This window comes from Myodes glareolus, chromosome X (assembly GCF_982192425.1).
Source record: "Myodes glareolus chromosome X, mMyoGla1.1, whole genome shotgun sequence".
NCBI classification, from domain to species: Eukaryota; Metazoa; Chordata; class Mammalia; order Rodentia; family Cricetidae; genus Myodes; species Myodes glareolus.
In genome coordinates, this window is record NC_142053.1 from 52,662,757 (window position 1) to 52,682,732 (window position 19,976).

Below are 19,976 nucleotides of genomic sequence, written 5' to 3' on the forward strand. Positions count from 1 at the left end.
AGGAAACAAAGACAGGCGGATTTCTCTGAGTTCGAGGCCAGCCTGGTCTACAAGAGCTAGTTTCAAGACAGTCTCCAAAGCTACAGAGAAACCCTGTCTCAAAATATCTAAATATATAAATAAAATAAAACATTTTTTGACTTAGCTAGACAAAAATTTATTATATATACAGCAAATCCCAACTCATAAAATCATTATTAATAAAATATTTATTTTATTATTAAAATAATTAGTATTAATAAAACCTAAAAAAATCCATGCAGGTAGGAGGGAGACTTGTTGAGAAACAGTGCTCCAGTGGGAGAGGGAGGAGCATGAGAGAAAAGAGTGGGGTCAGAAAATGACTACAGCTTAGTACAGAAATGCAAGGAAGTGCCAAATTCCAAAGAAATACTGCTTAGCAAAACTTTTGTAAGAGAATAGATTTAGCACAGACTATGTGAAAATATTTCCAATACATTTCTCTAGCAACATTCTGGTATCCATTATATTTTACAAAAACGAACCGAAAACCTCCTGCAAAAGTGGGTATAGTGGCCCATGCTTGTAAGGCCCACTTGGGAGTTGAAGCAGGAGGGTTGCTGCAAGTTCGTAGTCTAGATTCTAGTACCTTTTAACACTAACAAGTCATTAAACAATGGTTTTAAAAAGACAAAAGATTTACAAATACTTAACTGAAGAAATATGGATGGCAAATATACATGAGAAATACCCAACATCTGTAATTATTAGGCAAATGTAACTTACAACTACTTTGAGGTATGGGAAAATGAAATGACTGGTCATAAGAAGTACCGGTAAGGGTGGAGAAGAATAACATTTACATACTGTTTTTGCAGTGTAAACTGGTACCGCTCTGGGGAAAGGAAAAGTTAAAACACACTGTATAACACAATACCCATTCCCATGTCTTAAACCCAGATCCAATAAAAGTACATATCCAAAGAAACACTTGCACATCAATTCTGATAGCAGCTTTATTTTCTGTAACTCAACTTGGAACCCAATGCCAACTGACAGCTGGATGAATAAACCAACTACGGTAGACACAGTGGACCATTACTTGACGTTAAAATCTGATGAACTACTAAGACATACAACATGGATGAAACTGAAATAATTAAATTATGTTAAGTGACAATAAGCCAATATCCCTCCCATGAGCAAATGGTACGTGATTTCTTTTATAGGGAATTAGGCTGTGTTGCTAGAAAGCAAGTCAGTAGTTCCCACAGGATAAGAATAAGGCATTACAATGAGGCATCTTGCTAATGGTCATAGTTCGGTATGTCAAAATGTATCAAATGGTACACTTTATGGCGGTATTTGAAGTCTGAACCAAGATTTCCTACAAGTACAGGGAACTATTGGTTAATGTGAAAGTTTATTTGCTTTCGAGCAAAGATTTGGATGGCTTGAGAAACAGGGTGAATTATACATGGCTTGCATTTCTATGTTGGACAGAACTTTTATAGTATCATGTAGGGAAAGGATTCAAGGCTGGGTCATGAAAATTGTGCACTTTAAATATTCAGTTTAATGTATGTGAGTTACATTTCAGTAAAGTTGTCATAAAAGCATGTGGTAGATTTATATACCAATTTGTAAAACTGATCAGTGGAAAAGGCAAATTGAATACTATATGCCAATTTTTGAAATGAATAAATTTGTACACTATGTAAAAATATGAATGGAAGAACACACTTTATATTGAAAAGAAAAATAAAATAATTTAATTATTGTGTAGGATATTAACATGGAAAAATATTCATAATATGGTTGTATGACAAAAAGTTACAAATAGTACTTAAGTATGATTTATCTCTTGCCTGAAAATTTTCAAGCAAGTAACGTGATGATCTCACACATAAGGCTTTTCCTCTATTGTCTCAGACTAGGGTTTGCAATTCCTACTGTGAGTGTTGGAGAAACCAAGCCCGAGTCTCAAAGTGCTCAGAAGCTTTCTGGAAAATAGACTTCTAGAAATTACTACCTCGAAGATGAAACAGCAACCTCTCTCCTTGCTCCTTTTCCTATATTGCTAAAGTTGCAGTTCTGCGTATAAATCTCTCTAAATTCCTCAATTTTAGGAAGCTGAAATATAGAAAATGGGCATGCCTATCAGACATTTCTAACCTTTTGTGTAATACATGAATAAATCACAACTCATTTAAATATGGCCATGACTTTGCAAGGAAAATAAAAGTAATTTGCTTTCTTAATGCATGCTATGAAACAGTGTATGTCAGTGGTTGTGAACCTGTGGATCATGACCCCACTGGGGACTGAACAGCCCTTTCACAGGGGTTGCATATCAGATATCCTGCATAACAGACATTTACAGTACGATTTATAACAGTAGCAAAATAAGTTGTGAAGTGGCAACCAAATAATTTTATGGTTGGGGTCACCACAACATGAGAAACTGTTTTAAAGGGTCACAGCATTAGGAAGATTGAGAAGTACTGTTGTATAGAATGATTCTGGCTCTTTGAAAAAAGTACACACAGAAAGACAGGATCAAGCCTCACTTTCTTTACAACCCCTACATCTACCTCTTATTTGCACAACGAAGTTTTGGATATCAATTTCCCACATACTGCCTGGTAAAATACATATATCCATCTCAGGTTTTCCTCCTGACATCTAGCCAAGTACGGCCAAATGCCTAGTGGACATGCACTTGGAGGAAGCTAAAACCTGTTAACCTGGTAGGGAACATTATTCACCACAAAAAGCAAACTACTCCCAAAGCCAAGCTTGTCTCTGTGCTGTGAAGGTGCTCACCTACGGAGGGGAATGAGTGTTGAGGTAGTATATATAGTGAGATGGGTCCCGCTGTGAGAAAATCACCTGTGCCACCTGCTAGCTGGGAGGAGCTCGGAAAAGGGATTTATTGGTTACAATTCTGACCGCGGAGTGTTTAGGATGAGATTAACAAAAGTGTGAGTTAACTGACAGTATCGTCATAAAGGGAATAAACTTGTAAAAATATTCTGTGACTCTAAGCACCCAACAAGAGTAGGCAACTTCCCTTTCACGCCTGCCTCCTTTTGCTTTGAGATGACTGACATAGATGAAATAGTCTAAAAATCTGAATTTAAAATATACTCTAGATTTTGTGTAATTCTGAGCCATACTGTGTTCTGTAATGAGTGTCTGCCATAGTTGGAATAAGGGGGAATAGAAATCCCTCTTATATTTAATAGCCTATATTAACCTGCTTCTTTTTCGTATCAGGAGGACACATTTGGAAATAGGTATATATATGCATGTATATATCATGTATACGAGCACACAATGTAGGTACCATCAAGTATCTTTATTTTCATACACCTTATTTCTATAACTAGATTACAAGACCAGTAGTTTCTTTTTTGCTATCTGGAGCCACAAATAGATCTAAGCAGTTATCAATCATCAAGACACTGTACTTTTGACATCTGGATCACAGTTTCCTTAAGTAAAATGTTAAAAATTTGCTAATCTAGGTAAGATAGAAATCAATAAACCTGTTTATCTCAATATTTAATATTCATTTGATAAGCCAAAAATGTTTTAGATTTCAGCTAGAACCTGCCACAGGTAATAATTTGAAAAAAGATGTTAAGACAAAATGTGTGAGCAGTTATTACCAAAATAGTTTGCAAAACTCTTTGGGAATGTTCAGCCAATCAGAATTTGGACACTGTTCAGTGTTCTCTTTGGTTTTTGGGTCATTTTACATTCTTTCAATAATGCATTTAACTTCACGGAATATGGCAGTAAGAGTATTGTAACTCATGTGATCGACTACTACAATTGAGCCCTTTCTAATATGCTCCTTTATGTTAATAAAGATGGCCACAGCACTAACAAGATTTGCTTTCGCCTCTTTTTGGTTAAAGATGAGTTTTAATGCTGCTAATGCCTTCATATTGATCATATCTCTGGCTGCCTTTGGATTTTCAGACATATTCAAAAATACTTTCAAAACAAGATTTCTAGTCTTACGATTTCCCTGGGACAGCAAATGGAAAAGCTCTGAAAAGTAACTCACGACAATGTAGTGATGGACAGACTCAGTAGTCAGCTGCCCTATTATCTTTAATCCAGACTGCTGACCGGGTGAGTTCAAGGGGAAAGACACAGTTTCTTTACACATATGCTTAACATGAAATTCTACTTTGTGTTGTCTTTCATCCCCAGAAGAATTCAGAGTAATAACAGTCTTTTTTCTACTGTCAGGGGAAGAAAAACTGAGCAAGCTTTCAATAAGTGTCACCACACCCACTTCATTAATGAATTCCCGGGCAAACGGATGAACTTTATGTATGCCCATTGCTATCTGTGCTATTTTATGAATGAGGGGATCAGTAGTTGATTTGAGTATGTTAACAAGCTTTTCAAATTCTGGAGAATCTAAATAGCACTCCATTTTGCAAGCGCACGCAAAGGGCTTGATGCCATTCGTTTCTCTGATCTTGATTTGCTCTCTAATTTCATCTAAGGTCTGGATGCAAGGATCAGAACCAAATGGATACTCAGGTATAGGCTGTAGGCTTGATCGAGTATTCTTAGTGCAGGCTGTTGTTGAAGTTTCTTCTTCATTTGAGGCCAGAACAATATATGACGAGGCCCTTCCCTCAGAAGAGTCCTTAGATCTAAAACCTAACACTGCCGGAATTACAGCAGGAGCTTTAGGCCATATGGTAACCTCAGACCAGTCCTTTGGCCTATTCTTTTCATTAATTTCATCCACTGGTTGAGGTTTAACTATTCTGAACACAGGTTTAGGATCAGGATCAAAACCAGTGTCATCTCCTTCCCAAAACCAGTTCCCAATAACATTCTCTTCCTCCTCCTCCTCTGGCCCTGACTTAGACCTGTGGCTGGTCCTAGGGGCAGGCTCTGACTCCTCTGGACGGGCCTGAGGAACAGTATTAGTTTTATTTTCACACTTAGCAACAGAATTATTACTAAGCTCTTCTCCCTTCCAGAACAAGGAATTGAGACCAGAATCTTCCCCAGCCCAGAACCAGGTATCACTACCAGCCTTCTCTTTCCGTGTAGATCTGGCAGCCCTGTTCTCAGCCTTATGGCTGTAATCATACGAGCCTTTTCCTGGGCCCTTAGCCCCTTCTCTCATCTCAGTCCTGCTCTTAGACCCCGCCTTCATCTCTGCCACTGCATCTGCTTTTGCTCCTCCCTTAGCTTTTCCTTTGTCCCGGTTTTTGCCTGAAGCTCTGGCATTACTAGCCTCCCTCTCTGCTATAGCTTTGGCTTGTGCACTTGCTCTTTTTTCTAGTTTAGCCTGTGCTCTAGCCTTATTCTTTGAGCCAGTCATGATTGAAGCACAGCTACAGACACTTGTCCAGTTTTCACCTTAAGTTCTCTGCTTGGTCCAGGCTAGTATCTTTATCCTTTTTAACTTGGTCAGAGAGGAACTTAGCAGTGTCAAAGACAACTGTCAGTTCAGTAGTTACAAAATTCCCTTTTTTGACATACAGCCTCTATCAATAACAGGGACAGAGTAAAGACACTCAGGTTAGGGGGAAGATGATGATTTCCAAAGGCAAACCCGTTGAAAGCAATCTTCTGCCAATCCAAGGCTACCACTGGAGAGACACCTAAGGTGGGAAAAAGAAATAGACTTTGAGTGTCCTCCAACTCTGGTTCTCTATAAAGATCGCTGCACAGTGGACATGAATGGAGATTTGAACTGTGTGGCAGGAGATGTGGATTAGTAGAAAACTCTGCTATCTCATTGTATTTCTTGCATAGTTGCATCCAGCCCAAGTACTACCATTCTTTTGTCTCCATCAAACACAGCAGTGAGAGTATGTAAGACTGCTTAGAGTAGGAGAGGCTAAAGAGCCCAGACCCCTGTGGTCCTATACTGGTGCATACCATCAGGAATTTCTACGTCTTCAGAAAGGCCTCACACCAACCTGCACTGATGTGATGTGATGTTCCCTTCTTCCTGGCTTCCACAGTTGCAAAGCTGTCCAAATGACTTCACAGGCAGATCTATAGAGAAAAATACGTGTGCGATTAGAATTCTGAGTATCCGACAGACTGATCTAAAATTGTATCTCCAGGTATCATAACACTCCCCCATACCCTGTTCCCTCTTATGGATTCTCTCCTCATTTTCTGGCCCAGTATCTACTAAATACATATTGACCCAAGCTTGGCTCACTGTCCTCCCACTTAGTAATGAATGAGGGCAGCGGCATCTGGAAAGTTAGAACAGAATGGGTCCAAGGTAAGATCTTGCCAACAGCCACCTCTACCACCGACTGACAAATGTGTTCATGCTCACATTCATACTCACCTCAAAACCTAAGGAAGCTTTGTTCTGTCTCTTAACTTCTAAGTGGACAGCTACCTATAAGTCTGTACAGCAGTGCTTCTCAACCTTCCTAATTTTGCGACCCTTTAATACAGTTCATGTTGTGGTGACCCCCCTACTACAAAACTATTTCATTGCTTCTTCATAGCTATAATTTTGCTATTGTTATGAATCCTAATGTAAGTCTCTGATCAGCAAGGTAATTGATATGTGACCCCTGTGGAAAGGGTCATTCAACCCCCAAAGGGGTTGCAACCCACAGTTTCGGAAATATTGCTCTACAGAAACCTAGGAAGAAAGAGGCTTATAGATAAAAAGGCAACATCAGAAACAACCAAGTATTGCTAATGAGATTGAAAAGACAGAACACCCCTGACAAGGTTTATAGCACATGTTTTTGTATGCTCACGGTTGCCAATGTCTCCTACATGTCAGCCAGGCCTCAATACTCCCCAGGTGTGCTCAAGACCTGCGACCTTTCTGAATATACATCCTCCCAACCCTGACATCAGGAATTTTCATTCAGGGACCAAATTTATTTCCTGAAGGAAAATACAAGGTATAGAAAGAGAGAGTGGAATATATGCGGTCGTATTTGGGAAGAAGGCAGAGAGGCTAATGAGTTCAATAATTTCAGGACCATATTTGAAATACCAGCCTCCCCACATATGACTAGATCTTACCTCATGTGCTACCGATGCCAGACCCAACACAAAGCAGGATCCTCTGGAGATGTTATCCTTCCCACCAAAGAAGAGTCCTCTAGCTGGAGAAGAGTCAACCTATAGAAACCAAACGATAATGAGAAAAATGTACAAAAAAGTATAATGACCATGGTATGAAATGATTTGGGGCAGAATTCCAGAACCCAAGTTCAAAGAGTCAGAAACCCAGTGAATGAACTCTATCAACTCTCAGGTGTGACCAGGGGCCCACCTTAAGAAACAGCACATTTTCCCGGATACTGCTTCTATAAAAAAAAAAAAAAAATATGAGGGACTAGAAAGTTGCTGAAGATGATATATGGGGCCCCATAAACAGATACTTAAATCCTATTGTGATTTCAAATATTTTAAATTTAACACCCATCTGCACAAAAACTTTTCCTTTACTTTAACTCCCATTCAAACATATCAAAAATGGTCAAAGTAAAATAGAATGTTGAGAAAATGGATCATGAATATAAGATAGGATAATATCATGATATTTATATAGCCAGTTCTGCAATGTGACCAATTCCTTATTATGAACACTTGCTTACAATAAATTAAGCCCAAGAGTCTACATATAGAAGGAAATGAAACAATCACTCCTGTATTGAAGGCAGACGAACATTTCATTCTTATGTTCTGCTGCCTTCATTATTGCCAACTCTAATTATATTTCCCCTTCCCCAGAATGCACCACTCCTACCACTCAGACAGGAGACTTTGTCACCAAGCAGGAGCCTGTGGGAAGAGACTGCACCCACAATGCAGGACACAGGGGCCTCTTTCTGGGATAAGGCCCAAGTAGCAAGGCAATTCATCACCCAGAGCTAAGCTATTCCCAGAGTTGGACACCTGCCTCCAACCCAAGGACAGTGACCTCCAAGGGGCACCACACTCCCCAGCTCCTGAGCCCGCCGCCATTTCTCCCACAGGCGCCTCCCCCCCACCAACCCTCGCAGGGCCCAGACACCAAAAAGGGTGGGGAAAAGCCTGCTGCCTGGCCATCTGCTCCACAGGCCTCCAGACCATCACAGCCAGCCGCTCCAGCCGCCCCCTTGCTCCTCAGCCTGAGTCAGGTTCCCGCTTCCTCCTCCCGCCTAGGACCTTCGGGCTCCGGCGACCCGCTCGCCCCCACTGCACTGTCAGGGCCGGGCGGTGGTCCGCAGAGCGCGGCCGCCCCGAGCCCTCGACACACCCCCACTTGCCTGGCCAGGCGCACGGCCCAGGTCTGCGGGCTCCCCCGCGTCCCCCGTCTGCTCTCGGCTGTGCTCCGTCCTCCGCAGCTCCTCTCTCTGGGCTCACGGCGCTTTGCGCGCGAGTGGAATGGCAGAGACGCGTCCCGCCCCCACGCCTCTGCAGCAAAAGGGCAGGGGCTGTTGCGCAGGATGCGGCAGGCACAGCTCGCCTCGAGGGTGTCGGGAAGGGGGCGGAGGGATATGGCGCAGGGCTCGACGCCCCCTCCCGGGCCCACCGTAGTTCCGACTCCGAGAGGGCGGGGCTGCACGCAGTCCCGCTCCCCTGGGGAGGGGGTGGGTCGCACAGTGAGCTTCTGCAGCCCCCTGCTCACTTTAACCAGAGACCACCACCACTTTTCTGGCGCCACTCCAGTGTGGGGGGGATGCCTGAGAGCTAGGGTCTATGAGGGCTTTGGAGTGGGGGGCTATAGTAAAGGATGTCTGGAGTTGGGGAGCAAGAGGGAGCAGCGGAGGGATACTGAGCGCTCTTGCACTCGAAAAGGGAGCTGGACAGTTCCTGTCCCTCCCAGCACTCCACCTCTGCTGTGCTTCAGTTCCCCCTCCTTTTCAGAAGCCGGTGGAAAGGGAGGAGGACTTATAGTACAGCAGCTGGAGAGGGGTCTGGTAGCCTAGCAACATACTGAAGAGAGGGCTCTTGGTGCCTCTTCCTTGTTTTTCTCTCAATGCTTTATGGAGTTCCTGGGGGGTGGGGAATGGAGATGTGAGCACCTTTTACAGACCTCACCACTACCCTAAGCTAAAGCATACTTCTGTCCCTGGGAAACCAACCAGGTGTCTGAGCCAAAAGTCATTTTACTTGTTTTTTTCTTACTTGGAATAAAGAAAAACTTATTTGGTCAACATATGACATAAAAGATCTGGGGACTGGTGGGAGTGGATGATGAGGGCCTTAGGTGATAGGTCAATCCAAACTAAAGATGTATAAAGAAGACCCAAGGAAAACTAGCAGTGTGCAAGCAAAATTTAAAATATAATTTAAAAACAAAGGAGTTTGAACAGAGGTGTCCTGTATGGGTGGACACTGCTTCAGTTCTCAGAAGAATGAGTTATTAAATGAAATTCCCAGTGCCAGGCACTATGTGTTATTGATCAGAGACCCCAGAGTAGCGTTTCTCAACCTGCGGGTCAAACAACTCTTTCACAGGTGTTATATATTCGATATCCTGAATATTAGATATTTACATTACAATTCATGACAATAGCAAAATTACAGTTATGAAGTAGCAATGAAATAATTTTACGGTTGGGAGTCACCACAACGTGAGGAACTGTATTAAAGGGTCACAGCATTAGGAAGGTTGAGAAACACTGCCCCAGAGGCACCTAAAACAACATAAGCAATTTCTGTGTTCTTCGTTGCATACCGTAACTAGCTTTTAAAATTCTATTCCTAAGCCGGACAGTGGTGGCGCACACCTCTAATCCCAGCACTCAAGAGGCAGAGGCAGGTGGATCGCTGTGAGTTTGAGGCCAGCCTGGTCTACAGAGTGAGTTCCAGAACAGCCAGGACTATTACACAGAGAAACCCTGTCTCTAAAAAAAAAGAAAAAGTTTTATTTTTGTATTTCAAAAGAATCCAACATGTGATGTTTTTCTTTAAGGTGGTGATTGTGAAAATTGGGCTTTCTTTATATTCCATTAGCAATGACTATAATAGGAATTAGACATGACTAGTCCCTGATACATTTGTCACACTGACCTAATCAGATAAATCGATCTTGAACTAACCAGGAACTGTCTCTCTGTTGGATGGATTTCAGAGTGTTAGAAGGTGCTGTGCAGGCTACTGGGGAAAAAGACATCAATGGTCATATCCAGTGCTGAACCCTACATGCTACAATACTGCAGGCAGTACTACCAGGCAAGGTGCATATAGTGGCAGGACAGTTAGTTATAGGGCTAACTGATTGATTTTTGATTGCATTCATGGTTTACTCCACAGGAGGGATTTCTTGCTCGGTGCTGTGTACCTAATGAAAATCCATGTCAAGGAGGTCACAGATTCTAGGATAGAACCTGCTATTGTTATGTTAATAAATGGTTATGGAGTCAAACTGCCCTCTACATATTTATTTTTATACCCATAGAATCATGCTGTTCTTAATCTTGGTTCAGAGAAGCTTCATTTGGAAATGAGCAGTGGTTAATGCAGAGATTCATAACTGGTTAAGTGCTGAGTTTAAGTGTAAGTATCAATCCTCCCCCAACAGAAGGCTAAGGGTGCATTGCAGAAGAGGGGCCAAAAACAATGTATGAGGTGGAGGGAGGGAGGGAACGCTGTAAAATGCTGTCAGTCTTCTGGATGTGACATGGACTTAAGGACATAGCACCTCTGGTTTCTGCACAACAGCTGTACATGACCAAGACAGTTAAAATTCAGTAGAAAACCAAGACTGCCCACACCATCCCCACACACTCAGGCCTAATCCTTGATGCACAGGTCACACACCCACTTTGCCTGATAAGCTTTCCAGAACCCCTTCCTCCAGCGTCATTCCCACACTCTCAGGCTTAGCTCCAACTCTGCAGCTTCTGCACTAGGTATTTCCTGTTGACTTCTCCAAGAATGAACCCCTTCCTGAGCTATCTGCTTTCCTGAGCCTGGCTGCAGCTCTAGATATGGAGTTCCTGCACCTGCCTTGCCTGGTGACTTCCTCAGTACCTCAGCTGCCAGTGTCGCCCCATCCTCTCAGGCCTAGCTACTACAGGTATGCAGCTCCTGCACCAGTCCAGTCTTGGGTAAGCTAGAACCTGATACCAGACACACACACAACCAACGAAACAAGTCCACATATTCAGGCACATCGCAAAAACACGAACCATATGAAAGGCCAAGACTATATTGTTCTTCTCCTTCCCCTCTGTAAACTCTAGTCTTATAGAAATGTAAATGTACTCCACTGAGAATCACCCCCAAGAAACACCAGGACACATAATTTAAAAGAACAATCATAAATGTCATCAAGAATTCAAGGAATTTAAAGAAGACATGAACAAAAGCTCCAATGAATATATAGAGTACAGGAATAAATGCTTAAATGATGCCTAAAAATATAAACATACAGCTGAATGAACTGATGAAGAAACTCCAGGATTTCAAGACTGAATTCATTAAAGAAATAGAAGCTGAAATGAAGATTGACTTGAAAAACTCAATAACCAAATTACAAATACAGGGGAAAACCTTACAAACATAACTGATTAAGTAGAAGATAGAATACCAAAACGACTCTGAGATTCTATCTTATACCTGTCAAAATGACTAAGATTAAAACCACAAGTGACAGCTCATGCTGACAAGGATGTGGAGCAAGGGGAACACTCCTCCAGTGCTGATGGGAGTGCCAATTTGTACAGTCACTCCGGGAATCAGTATCGAGTTCCCTCAGAAAATTGGGAGTCAAACTACCTCAAGACTCAGCTATACCACTCCTGAGCATATATCCAAAGGACACCCCATCCTATCACAAGGACACTTGCTCAACTATGTCCATAGTAGCTTTATTCATGATAGCCAGAAACTGGAAGCAACCTACATGTCCGTCAACTGAAGAATGGATAAATAAATTGTGGAAGGGGGGAATGTAGTTACACAATGGAGTATTACTCAGTTGTTAAAAATGACATGAAATTTCAGACAAATGGATGGAACTAGAAAAAAAAATCATGCAGAAAGACAAGCATGGTATGTACTCACTTATAAGTGGATATTAGCTGTAAAATAAAGGATAACTATGCTATAATCCACAGACTGAGAGAGGTATGCTCAAGGGGGAACACTTGGATCTCCATGGGAAGGGGAAACAGAACAGATTTCTTGAGTAGACTGGGAGCAGGTGGGGATGGGAACAGGATGGATGAAGTGGGGGGCAGTAGAGAAAGAGAGTACTGGAAGAGATGACTGGAATTCGGGGGCATTTCAGAGGTGAGGTAGAAACCTAGAGCAAAGGAAACTCCTAGGAAGCTATGAGGGTGACCCTAGAGAAGACTCCAAGTATTGGGAGATATGGAATCTGAACTGGCCATCTTCTGTAACCAGGCAAGTTTTCAGGTGTAGGGTTTAGGACATCAACCCAGCCACAAAACTTTTGACTTACAATTAGTCCTGCCTACCCTACCTGTGCTAGGGTAAAAGTGGCACAGAACTTCTGGGAGTGGTCAACCAATGACTGGCCCAAATTGAGACCTATGTCATGGCAGACACTGCCTGGAGGGCTAGGAACCAGAGTCCAGATAGTCCAGAAACATAGGACAGATCCAAACACAAACAGAAAATAAATCAATGAAATGATTCTTAATATACTCTGCTATCCTCATAGACCACAGTCTAGTATAATCATCATCAGAGAGGCCTCATCCAGCAACTGATGGGAGCCGATGCAGAGACCCACAGTCAAACATTAGGTGAAGCTTGGGGAAACCTGAGGAAGAGGATGAGGAAGGGTTGTAGGAGCCAGAGGGGTCAAGGATACCAAAACAAAAACAGTCCACAGAATCAACTAATCAGGGCTTATAGGGACTCACAGAGACTGACCTGCCATATGGGCTTGACATAGGCAGTCTGCACATATGTTATGGTTGTGCAGCTTGGTGTTCTTGTGGGACTCCTAACAGTAGGAGTGGAGACTGTCTCTGACTCTTCTGCCTGCTCTTGGATCTCTTTTCCTTCCACTGGGTAGCCTCATCCAGCTTTAATAAGAGGGCATGTACCTAGTTTTATTATAGCTTGCTATGCCATATTTGGTTGATATTTCTGGGGAGGCCTGCCCTTTTTTGAAGGGAAAGGGGGGGGAGTGGATTGGGAGAGAGGGGAGGTAGGTGGGGTTTGGAAGAGAGGAGGAAGGGGAAACTGCAGTCAGAATGTAATATATAAGAGAAGAATAAATTAAAAATAGACAATCATGGCTCATACAATATATTTTTTACTCTTAATGAGACTGCCATTGACAAATTCAGCTTTTGCCATTCACACTGTGCCTGAAATTCTGCATCTTTATTTTTTTATTATTTTGGTGTATAGGGGAATAGACTCACCTAAATATTGTTATGAACATTAAATTAGATAATACACAGAATATCAAGTCATGAAGAGAAAGTAGGGGAATTGAACCAATCAAACAAATAAAATGAAACGAACAAATCAAAGGGGGGAACACCCAGGAACTGTAGGAAACCTTGAAAAGACAAGATTTCTGAATCGTGAGCATAGAAGGATAAGAACCCTGGGTCAAAGGCATAGACCAGATTTTCAATAGGCTCATGGACGAAAATTCCCCAAATTAAGGACATACCCATACAGATACAAGAAGCACACAGCACATCGACTAGACAGGACCAGGTGATAAATTCTAGTGGCATATTATAGTTAAAACACTAATATAGAATCTATAAATAGAGACTATGAGAGCTTCAAGAGAAAAGCTGTAAGTCACATATAAAGGAAAACCCATCCAAAAAACACCTTATTTCTCAATGGAAAATTTTACAGCCAGAAGATCTTGGAGCAATGTACTCCTAGTTTTAAGAGGCCACTGATGTCAACTTATCTAGCAAAACTTTCTGCAGTATTGAAGGACAAAACCATCTTTCCATAATATAAATACACTAAAAAATGTCTACAAAACTAGCCCTAGCAATGCTTCAGACTGAAGACAGAAATAAACAGAGCCAAGAAACTATAGAAAGTAAAGTTAGTTCTAAATACTGAGACACAAGAAACAAGAAATTTTTTTTTTTAAAAATGACTGGAACCTACACGTACTTTTCAACAAGAACTTTAAAAATATTAGTGGCCTCAATTTGCCAATCAAAGCACACAGATTACTTAAATGACTTAAGAAACAAAATCTGTTGTCTACAAGAAACTCAAGCTTTTTATCGCGTACAAGAAACTGAACTCACTCTCAAGAGTAGGCACCACATTACAGTGAAAGGTCGAAAGAAAGAATCCAAGCAAATGGAACCAGGAAGCATGCTGGTGTCACTAATCCTAATATCTGACAACATGGAATTCAGCCTAAAATAAATCAAAAGAGATAAAGAAGAACACTTCATTTTAACCAAGGGAACAATTAACCAAGAAGATATTACAGTCCTAAACACACACACACACACACACACACACACACACACACATATTCTGGTGTACCCAATTTCATACGAAGCATACTATTGGAATTAAATACACAGATTAAGTCTACCTCAGTTACAGTACATGAACACTTCATTTTCTTCAGTATATAAGTCATCTGAACAAAAACTAAACAGAATTAAATGATATCATACATCAAATGAATCTAACAAGTATCAACAAAATATTGATCCTAAACATCAAATACTATACATTCTACTCAGTGACCCATGGAAGCTGCTCTAAATTAAGACCAGAACCTGGGATGCAAAACAATTCTTAACAAATTCAGATGACCAGAATGAACTCATGAAGATTAAATGACACATTACTTAATAAGGAAAGGGTTGAAGAAGAAGTCAAGAAAGAAATTTAGAATTTCCTGAGATTAAATAAAAATGACAACACAACACAATATTTTTGGCACACATTAAAAGTAATCCTAGAAAGGAAATTTATAGTTCTAAGCATCGATACTTTTAAGAAATCAGAACTATCACAAATGACTTAATGACAAAACTTCAAGAATTTGGAGAAATGAAAACAAAACAAACCCAGATCCAGTAGATGATAGGAAATAATGAAAAATAAAAGAATTAAATAGAAACAAAGAATCAACAAATCTAAGATCTGAATCTTTGAGAAGATAAACAAGATTGACAAATCATTGGCCCTATTAACACAAAGAGAGAAACAACTCAAATTAGCAGAATCAGAAATAAACAGGGAAATAGTGTAACAGGAACCAGAGAAATTCAGAATACTATAAGAGAATACTATTTTTTTAAAAAAAACTATATGCACTAAGTTAGAAAATTCCAAAGAAATGGATGAATTACTAGATTCATCCAAACCACTGAGGTTAAACCAAGAAGAGATCAAGAACTTAAATAGTGCCCCCTGGTTCTCACAACCTACTACAGGCAGGAAAGCTGGTTTTGAGGGCATAATAGCCAGGAGAGCTGACCCTGACCCTCAGGCCCCTCCCATGAACAGTACAATAGAGCTGACCTGGTTGACATGGGCACAGGTGATCTTGCCCTACATGCTTGAGAGATCTCACCCCATCTGTCATCTGCCATATGGTGGAGAGGACAAGGAAGAGATGCCCCCCGCCCCCCACCATCTGTGGTGGGTGGAAGAGCTCGCCCTGAGGTCATGAGAGTGGGAGAGCTGGCCCTGCCTCTCACTGGCTGCAGCCCTTGGGAGAATGGGCCCTACACCTCACCTGGGCAACACAGTAGAGCTGACCCTATTGGTGGGGGTGCAGGTGAGTTGGCCCTGAGGGTGTGAGAGCAGGGGAGCTGACTCTGCTCCCCCCATCATCTGCCATGTGGTGGCATGGGTTGGGGAAAGATGTTCCTCATCCCTTACCCCTTGCCTCCTGTGGTAGGTTGGAGAGCTGGCCTTCGGGACACAAGAGTCAAAGAGTTGGCTCTATGCCTCACCAACTGCCGAGGCCCTGCACCTGCCTGGGTGAAACAGTAGAGCTGGCCCTGATGAGGTGGGTGAATAAGCCCCAGACCATGAAAGCAGGAGAACTGGCTCTGCTCCCTACTGTCTGCTACACTGGCTGAGCTAAAGGGTAGTGCTGGAGAGCTCACCCTGGTGGTGTCAATTAGGGAAAGCTGGCAGGCTGACCAAACCAGCTACCATCCAGGCCCGGAACCAGGCCTAAGAGTTGGCCCACTCCAGCATCCACCTCATCTATAAATTGTTGGAGCATAGGAAGGGGCCTGGACCTGCAGTTCCAAAGTTTTAGGATCTCTATGAGACAGGAAAACAGCAGAATATCAAAGAGGAGTCTCAGTGAGGGCCCAATATCAAGGATGTAGCAGAAGTCAGACACCTTGAACCAGACCAATGACTCATTGCAAAAACACTTAGAGGTAAAGATGTATGGACTAAAGGGTATACTGTGTGACTCACCGTGTCACACTAAAGCTTCCCTGCTGAGAATTTTTCCCTTTTCTTTTTGTATGCTAGTTAGTTTGCTTAGTTAATTCTTTTAAATTTTATTTTATTTTGGTGAAGAGGTTGCAAGGACAGAGGGCGAATATATAAAGGAAAGGGGAGATGAATGAGATCAAGATGTATTATGTGAAATCCACAAAGAATTGATAAAGTAGTCGAAAAAAGAAAACACACACAAGGAATGAGAAAATTGAAACAGTAATTTAAATGCTTTTCAACAAACAAAACCAAAACAGACAAACAAACAATCAAAACAAAATATAGGCCAAATGGACTCACAGCAGAATTCTACAAGGCTTTCAAAGAAAATCTACAACCAGTACTTCTTAAATTATTATTTCTTTTTAAAAATTAGAAAAAGAGATATTTTTCAAAGTTGCCTCTAGAAAACCAGTATTACTCTAAAATCTAAGTAAAGACACAACAACAATACTTAAATATCTTTGATGAACATAGAAACGAAAATCCTCAATAAAATACTTTAAAACTGAATAGAGGAATATATCAAAAATATTATTCACCACAATCAAGTTAGCTTTATCTCAGAGATGCAAGAATGGTTCAACATACATAAGGTCATTAAATGAAATAAAACATACAAATGGACTTAAAGGTCACACAATTATCTCAAAAGTTGTAAAAAAGGCAAATGACAAAATATAAAATATCTTCATGATAAAAATCTAGGGAGACGTGATTGCAGGATATATATCTTAACAAAGTAAAGGCTAGATATGACAAACCCAAGGCCAGTACTTATCCTGAATGAAGAAAAACTCAAAGCAATCACATTAAAATCAGAAGTGAGACAGGGCTGTCCATTATCATCACTCCTTTTCTATATAATGAATGAAGCAGCACTGGCTGGAGCCATCAGACAACAGAAGGAAATTAAAGACATACAATTAGGAAAAGAAATTGAAATATTCCTACTTGTAGATGATATGCTACCAAAAAACTTTTTAGAAATGATCAACACTTCAGAAACATAGCAGATTACAAAATCAACTTAAAAATTCAGTAGGCTTTCTATATGGCAAAGCAAATGTGGTGGGAAAGGGAGTATAGAAACATTCCCTCTCAAAGTGGACTTTACAAAAGTCCTAAGCAAGGGGGTGGAAGACTGCTACACTGAAGAAAGAGATTGAAGAAGTCAAGAGAGGATCAAAGACCTTTCATGTTTATGAATAAGTAGAATTAATACTGTGAGAATGACTATCCTATCAAAATCAATTTACATATTCATGCAACCCCAATCAAAATTCCTACAACATTCTTCACAGAAAGGAAAAAAAACCTAAAATTCATACAGAACTGCAAAAGACCCTCGATAGCATAAGCAATCCTGAGCAAAGAGAACAATGCTGGAAAGATTACCATGCTAGATTTGAAGATAGGTTACAGAGCTATAGTAATAAAAATAGCCTGGTGCTGGCATAAAAGCATAGATAGAGATCAATGAACAAGACAGAATAAAAGTCTCAAACATGAGTATATGTAACTATAGCACTCTGATATTTGACAAAGATAACAATATACACCCTGAAAGAAAGACAACACCTTCAACAAATAATACGAGGGACACTGGATGTCCAGGTAGAAGAATTAAAATAGAACCATATTTCTCAAACTGTGGAGAAATAAACTACAAACGGACCAAAGACTCTAATGTGAAACTACAAAGCCCAAAACTGCCAGCACTAGAAAATATGGTACATATACATACACAATGGGATTCTGTTCAGCTATGAAGGAAAACAGAATCACAAAATTTGTAGGTAACTAGATGGAACTAGAAAATATTACATGAGTGAGATTACTCAGACCAAAAAAGACAAACACTGTACATTATCTCTTATTTAAGTATCCTAGCTCAGCATCTTTAGACACAAATATATAACCTGGAGTAGCTGCAGAAACTAGTAAAGTTAAAAGGACCATAGGGAGGTGTGCTCTAGAAAAAGGAATAGGCATAAGTAATATAAATGGGTAAATGAGCTTTAACTGGGGAGAAGGGAAAGAGGGGAATACATAGGGAGAGTAAGTAGAGATAAATACCACTAAAGATGTTTGAAAATGTCATGTGTTTACTTAATATATATGCATGCAATATTTAAGTATATATACACACAGTTTGCATACAGTTATGACAGTTGGAGCGATAAGGCTTCTCTCCAAAACCACAGACCATTTAACAAAAACCCCACTGATAGGCATGGAAAACTTCCCGTCTAGTTGTTAGTCAGGAGAGTATATGAGATTCCCAAACATTAGAGGCTATTGCAATTGTCCCGGACCTAAAGACAAAGCCCCATTTCTGAAGACACCATCATACATTTCAAACAGAGCTTGGAGGATGAAGTGTATCTGACCTGGAGGCTTCACATAGTATCCAAAGGTACTGTGCACTGTTAATGTCAACAAAGGAAAACAATCAATAATCCTACCGAGTTATAAAGCCTAGAAACTACAACAATTAGCAGAAGGCCAAGTTGTTCTCAAGTATGCAATAGTGAAACATACATCTTAAAGGACAGCCAATAGCTTTCTAATTGCACTTAATGAATAAGGCCTGCTCAAGAGGAGGTAGCACAAGCCTGGTAGTCTAAATCTGTCACTGGTAAGATGGGAGAGCCAAGAGAAGAACCTATTAAGATCACTTTTCTAACCCAGTATAATGTCATATTTTTATTTTTTAATTAAAAGAAATTTAATCGAATATTCCATATCACACACTAACTAGTTGAATTAGAACCAGTCCACTTCCTACTTTCAAGAGCTCATGGTGTTACTGAGCCAGTGACCTTCACTGAAGCAGGCCTGAGCCAGTGACTTCAGCCAGAGTAGGCCCAAGGCAGCAACTTCTACAGAAGCAGGTACAATGGCATAACCTCCAAGGGAGAAGGCCCGAGCCAGATAACTCTGCTGGACCAGGCATGACGGAGCAGACCCAAGCCAAGGATATCTGTGAGAAAAGGCCTGAGCCAGGGACCTTTGCTGGAACAGGCCTGAGTCAGTGACCTCAGTCACAGCAGGCTCGAGGCAATGACCTCCACAGGAGCAGACTTGAGCCAGCAATATCCGCTGGAACAGGCCCAAGGCATGGACCTCCACAGGAGCAGGTACAAAGGAGCAACCACTGAGGTATCAGGCCCAAGCCAGAGACCTCTGTGGGACCAGGCATGAGTCAGGGACCTCTGAGAGAGAAGGCCTGAGCTAGAGAACTCTGTGGGACTGGGCCCAAACCAAGTGCCTCTGTGGGAACAGGCCTGAGCCAGTGATCTCCTTCAGGGCAGGCCTGACACAACAACCTTAGCCAAAGTAGGCCCAAGGCAGTGAACCCCACAGGAGCAGGCCTGAGCCAGTGACCTCTGCCAGAGTAGGCCCAAGGCAATGACCTCCACAGAAGCAGGTACAAGGGAGCCACTGCTTGCAGCGGGAGCTCCTTCTGCTCCTTCTGCTCCTTCAGCCAATAGTCTTTGAGATGCCAGCCCACTGGGGCATGGTATCTTTCGCTTTAAAAAAGTGGCGGCAGCCTCCGTTCGTGTTCTTCCTTCAGACTCCACTTCTGG

At 41.4% G+C, this 19,976-nt stretch overlaps 1 protein-coding gene across 16 annotated transcripts in view; it reads right to left on the minus strand.

The window, feature by feature from the left end:
* Positions 1 to 3,301: 3,301 nt before the first annotated feature.
* Positions 3,302 to 19,976, minus strand: part of Gprasp3 (G protein-coupled receptor associated sorting protein family member 3) — a 54,882-nt gene continuing 38,207 nt past the window's right edge. For 12 of the 16 annotated variants that reach the window (XM_087903021.1, XM_087903025.1, XM_087903028.1 and 9 more), the window contains 4 exons: positions 8,250 to 8,397; positions 7,018 to 7,116; positions 5,931 to 6,009; positions 3,302 to 5,609 (listed from right to left, as the gene is read on the minus strand). In XM_087903021.1, coding sequence (XP_087759147.1) covers positions 3,722 to 5,326 — 1,605 coding nt within the window. In that variant the 5' untranslated portion in view covers positions 5,327 to 5,609; positions 5,931 to 6,009; positions 7,018 to 7,116; positions 8,250 to 8,397 and the 3' untranslated portion in view covers positions 3,302 to 3,721. Of the gene's footprint in view, positions 5,610 to 5,930; positions 6,010 to 7,017; positions 7,117 to 7,270; positions 7,291 to 8,249; positions 8,398 to 19,976 lie in introns of those variants that run through there. The other 4 variants (XM_087903027.1, XM_087903023.1, XM_048428209.3 and 1 more) reach the window with 2 other exon arrangements.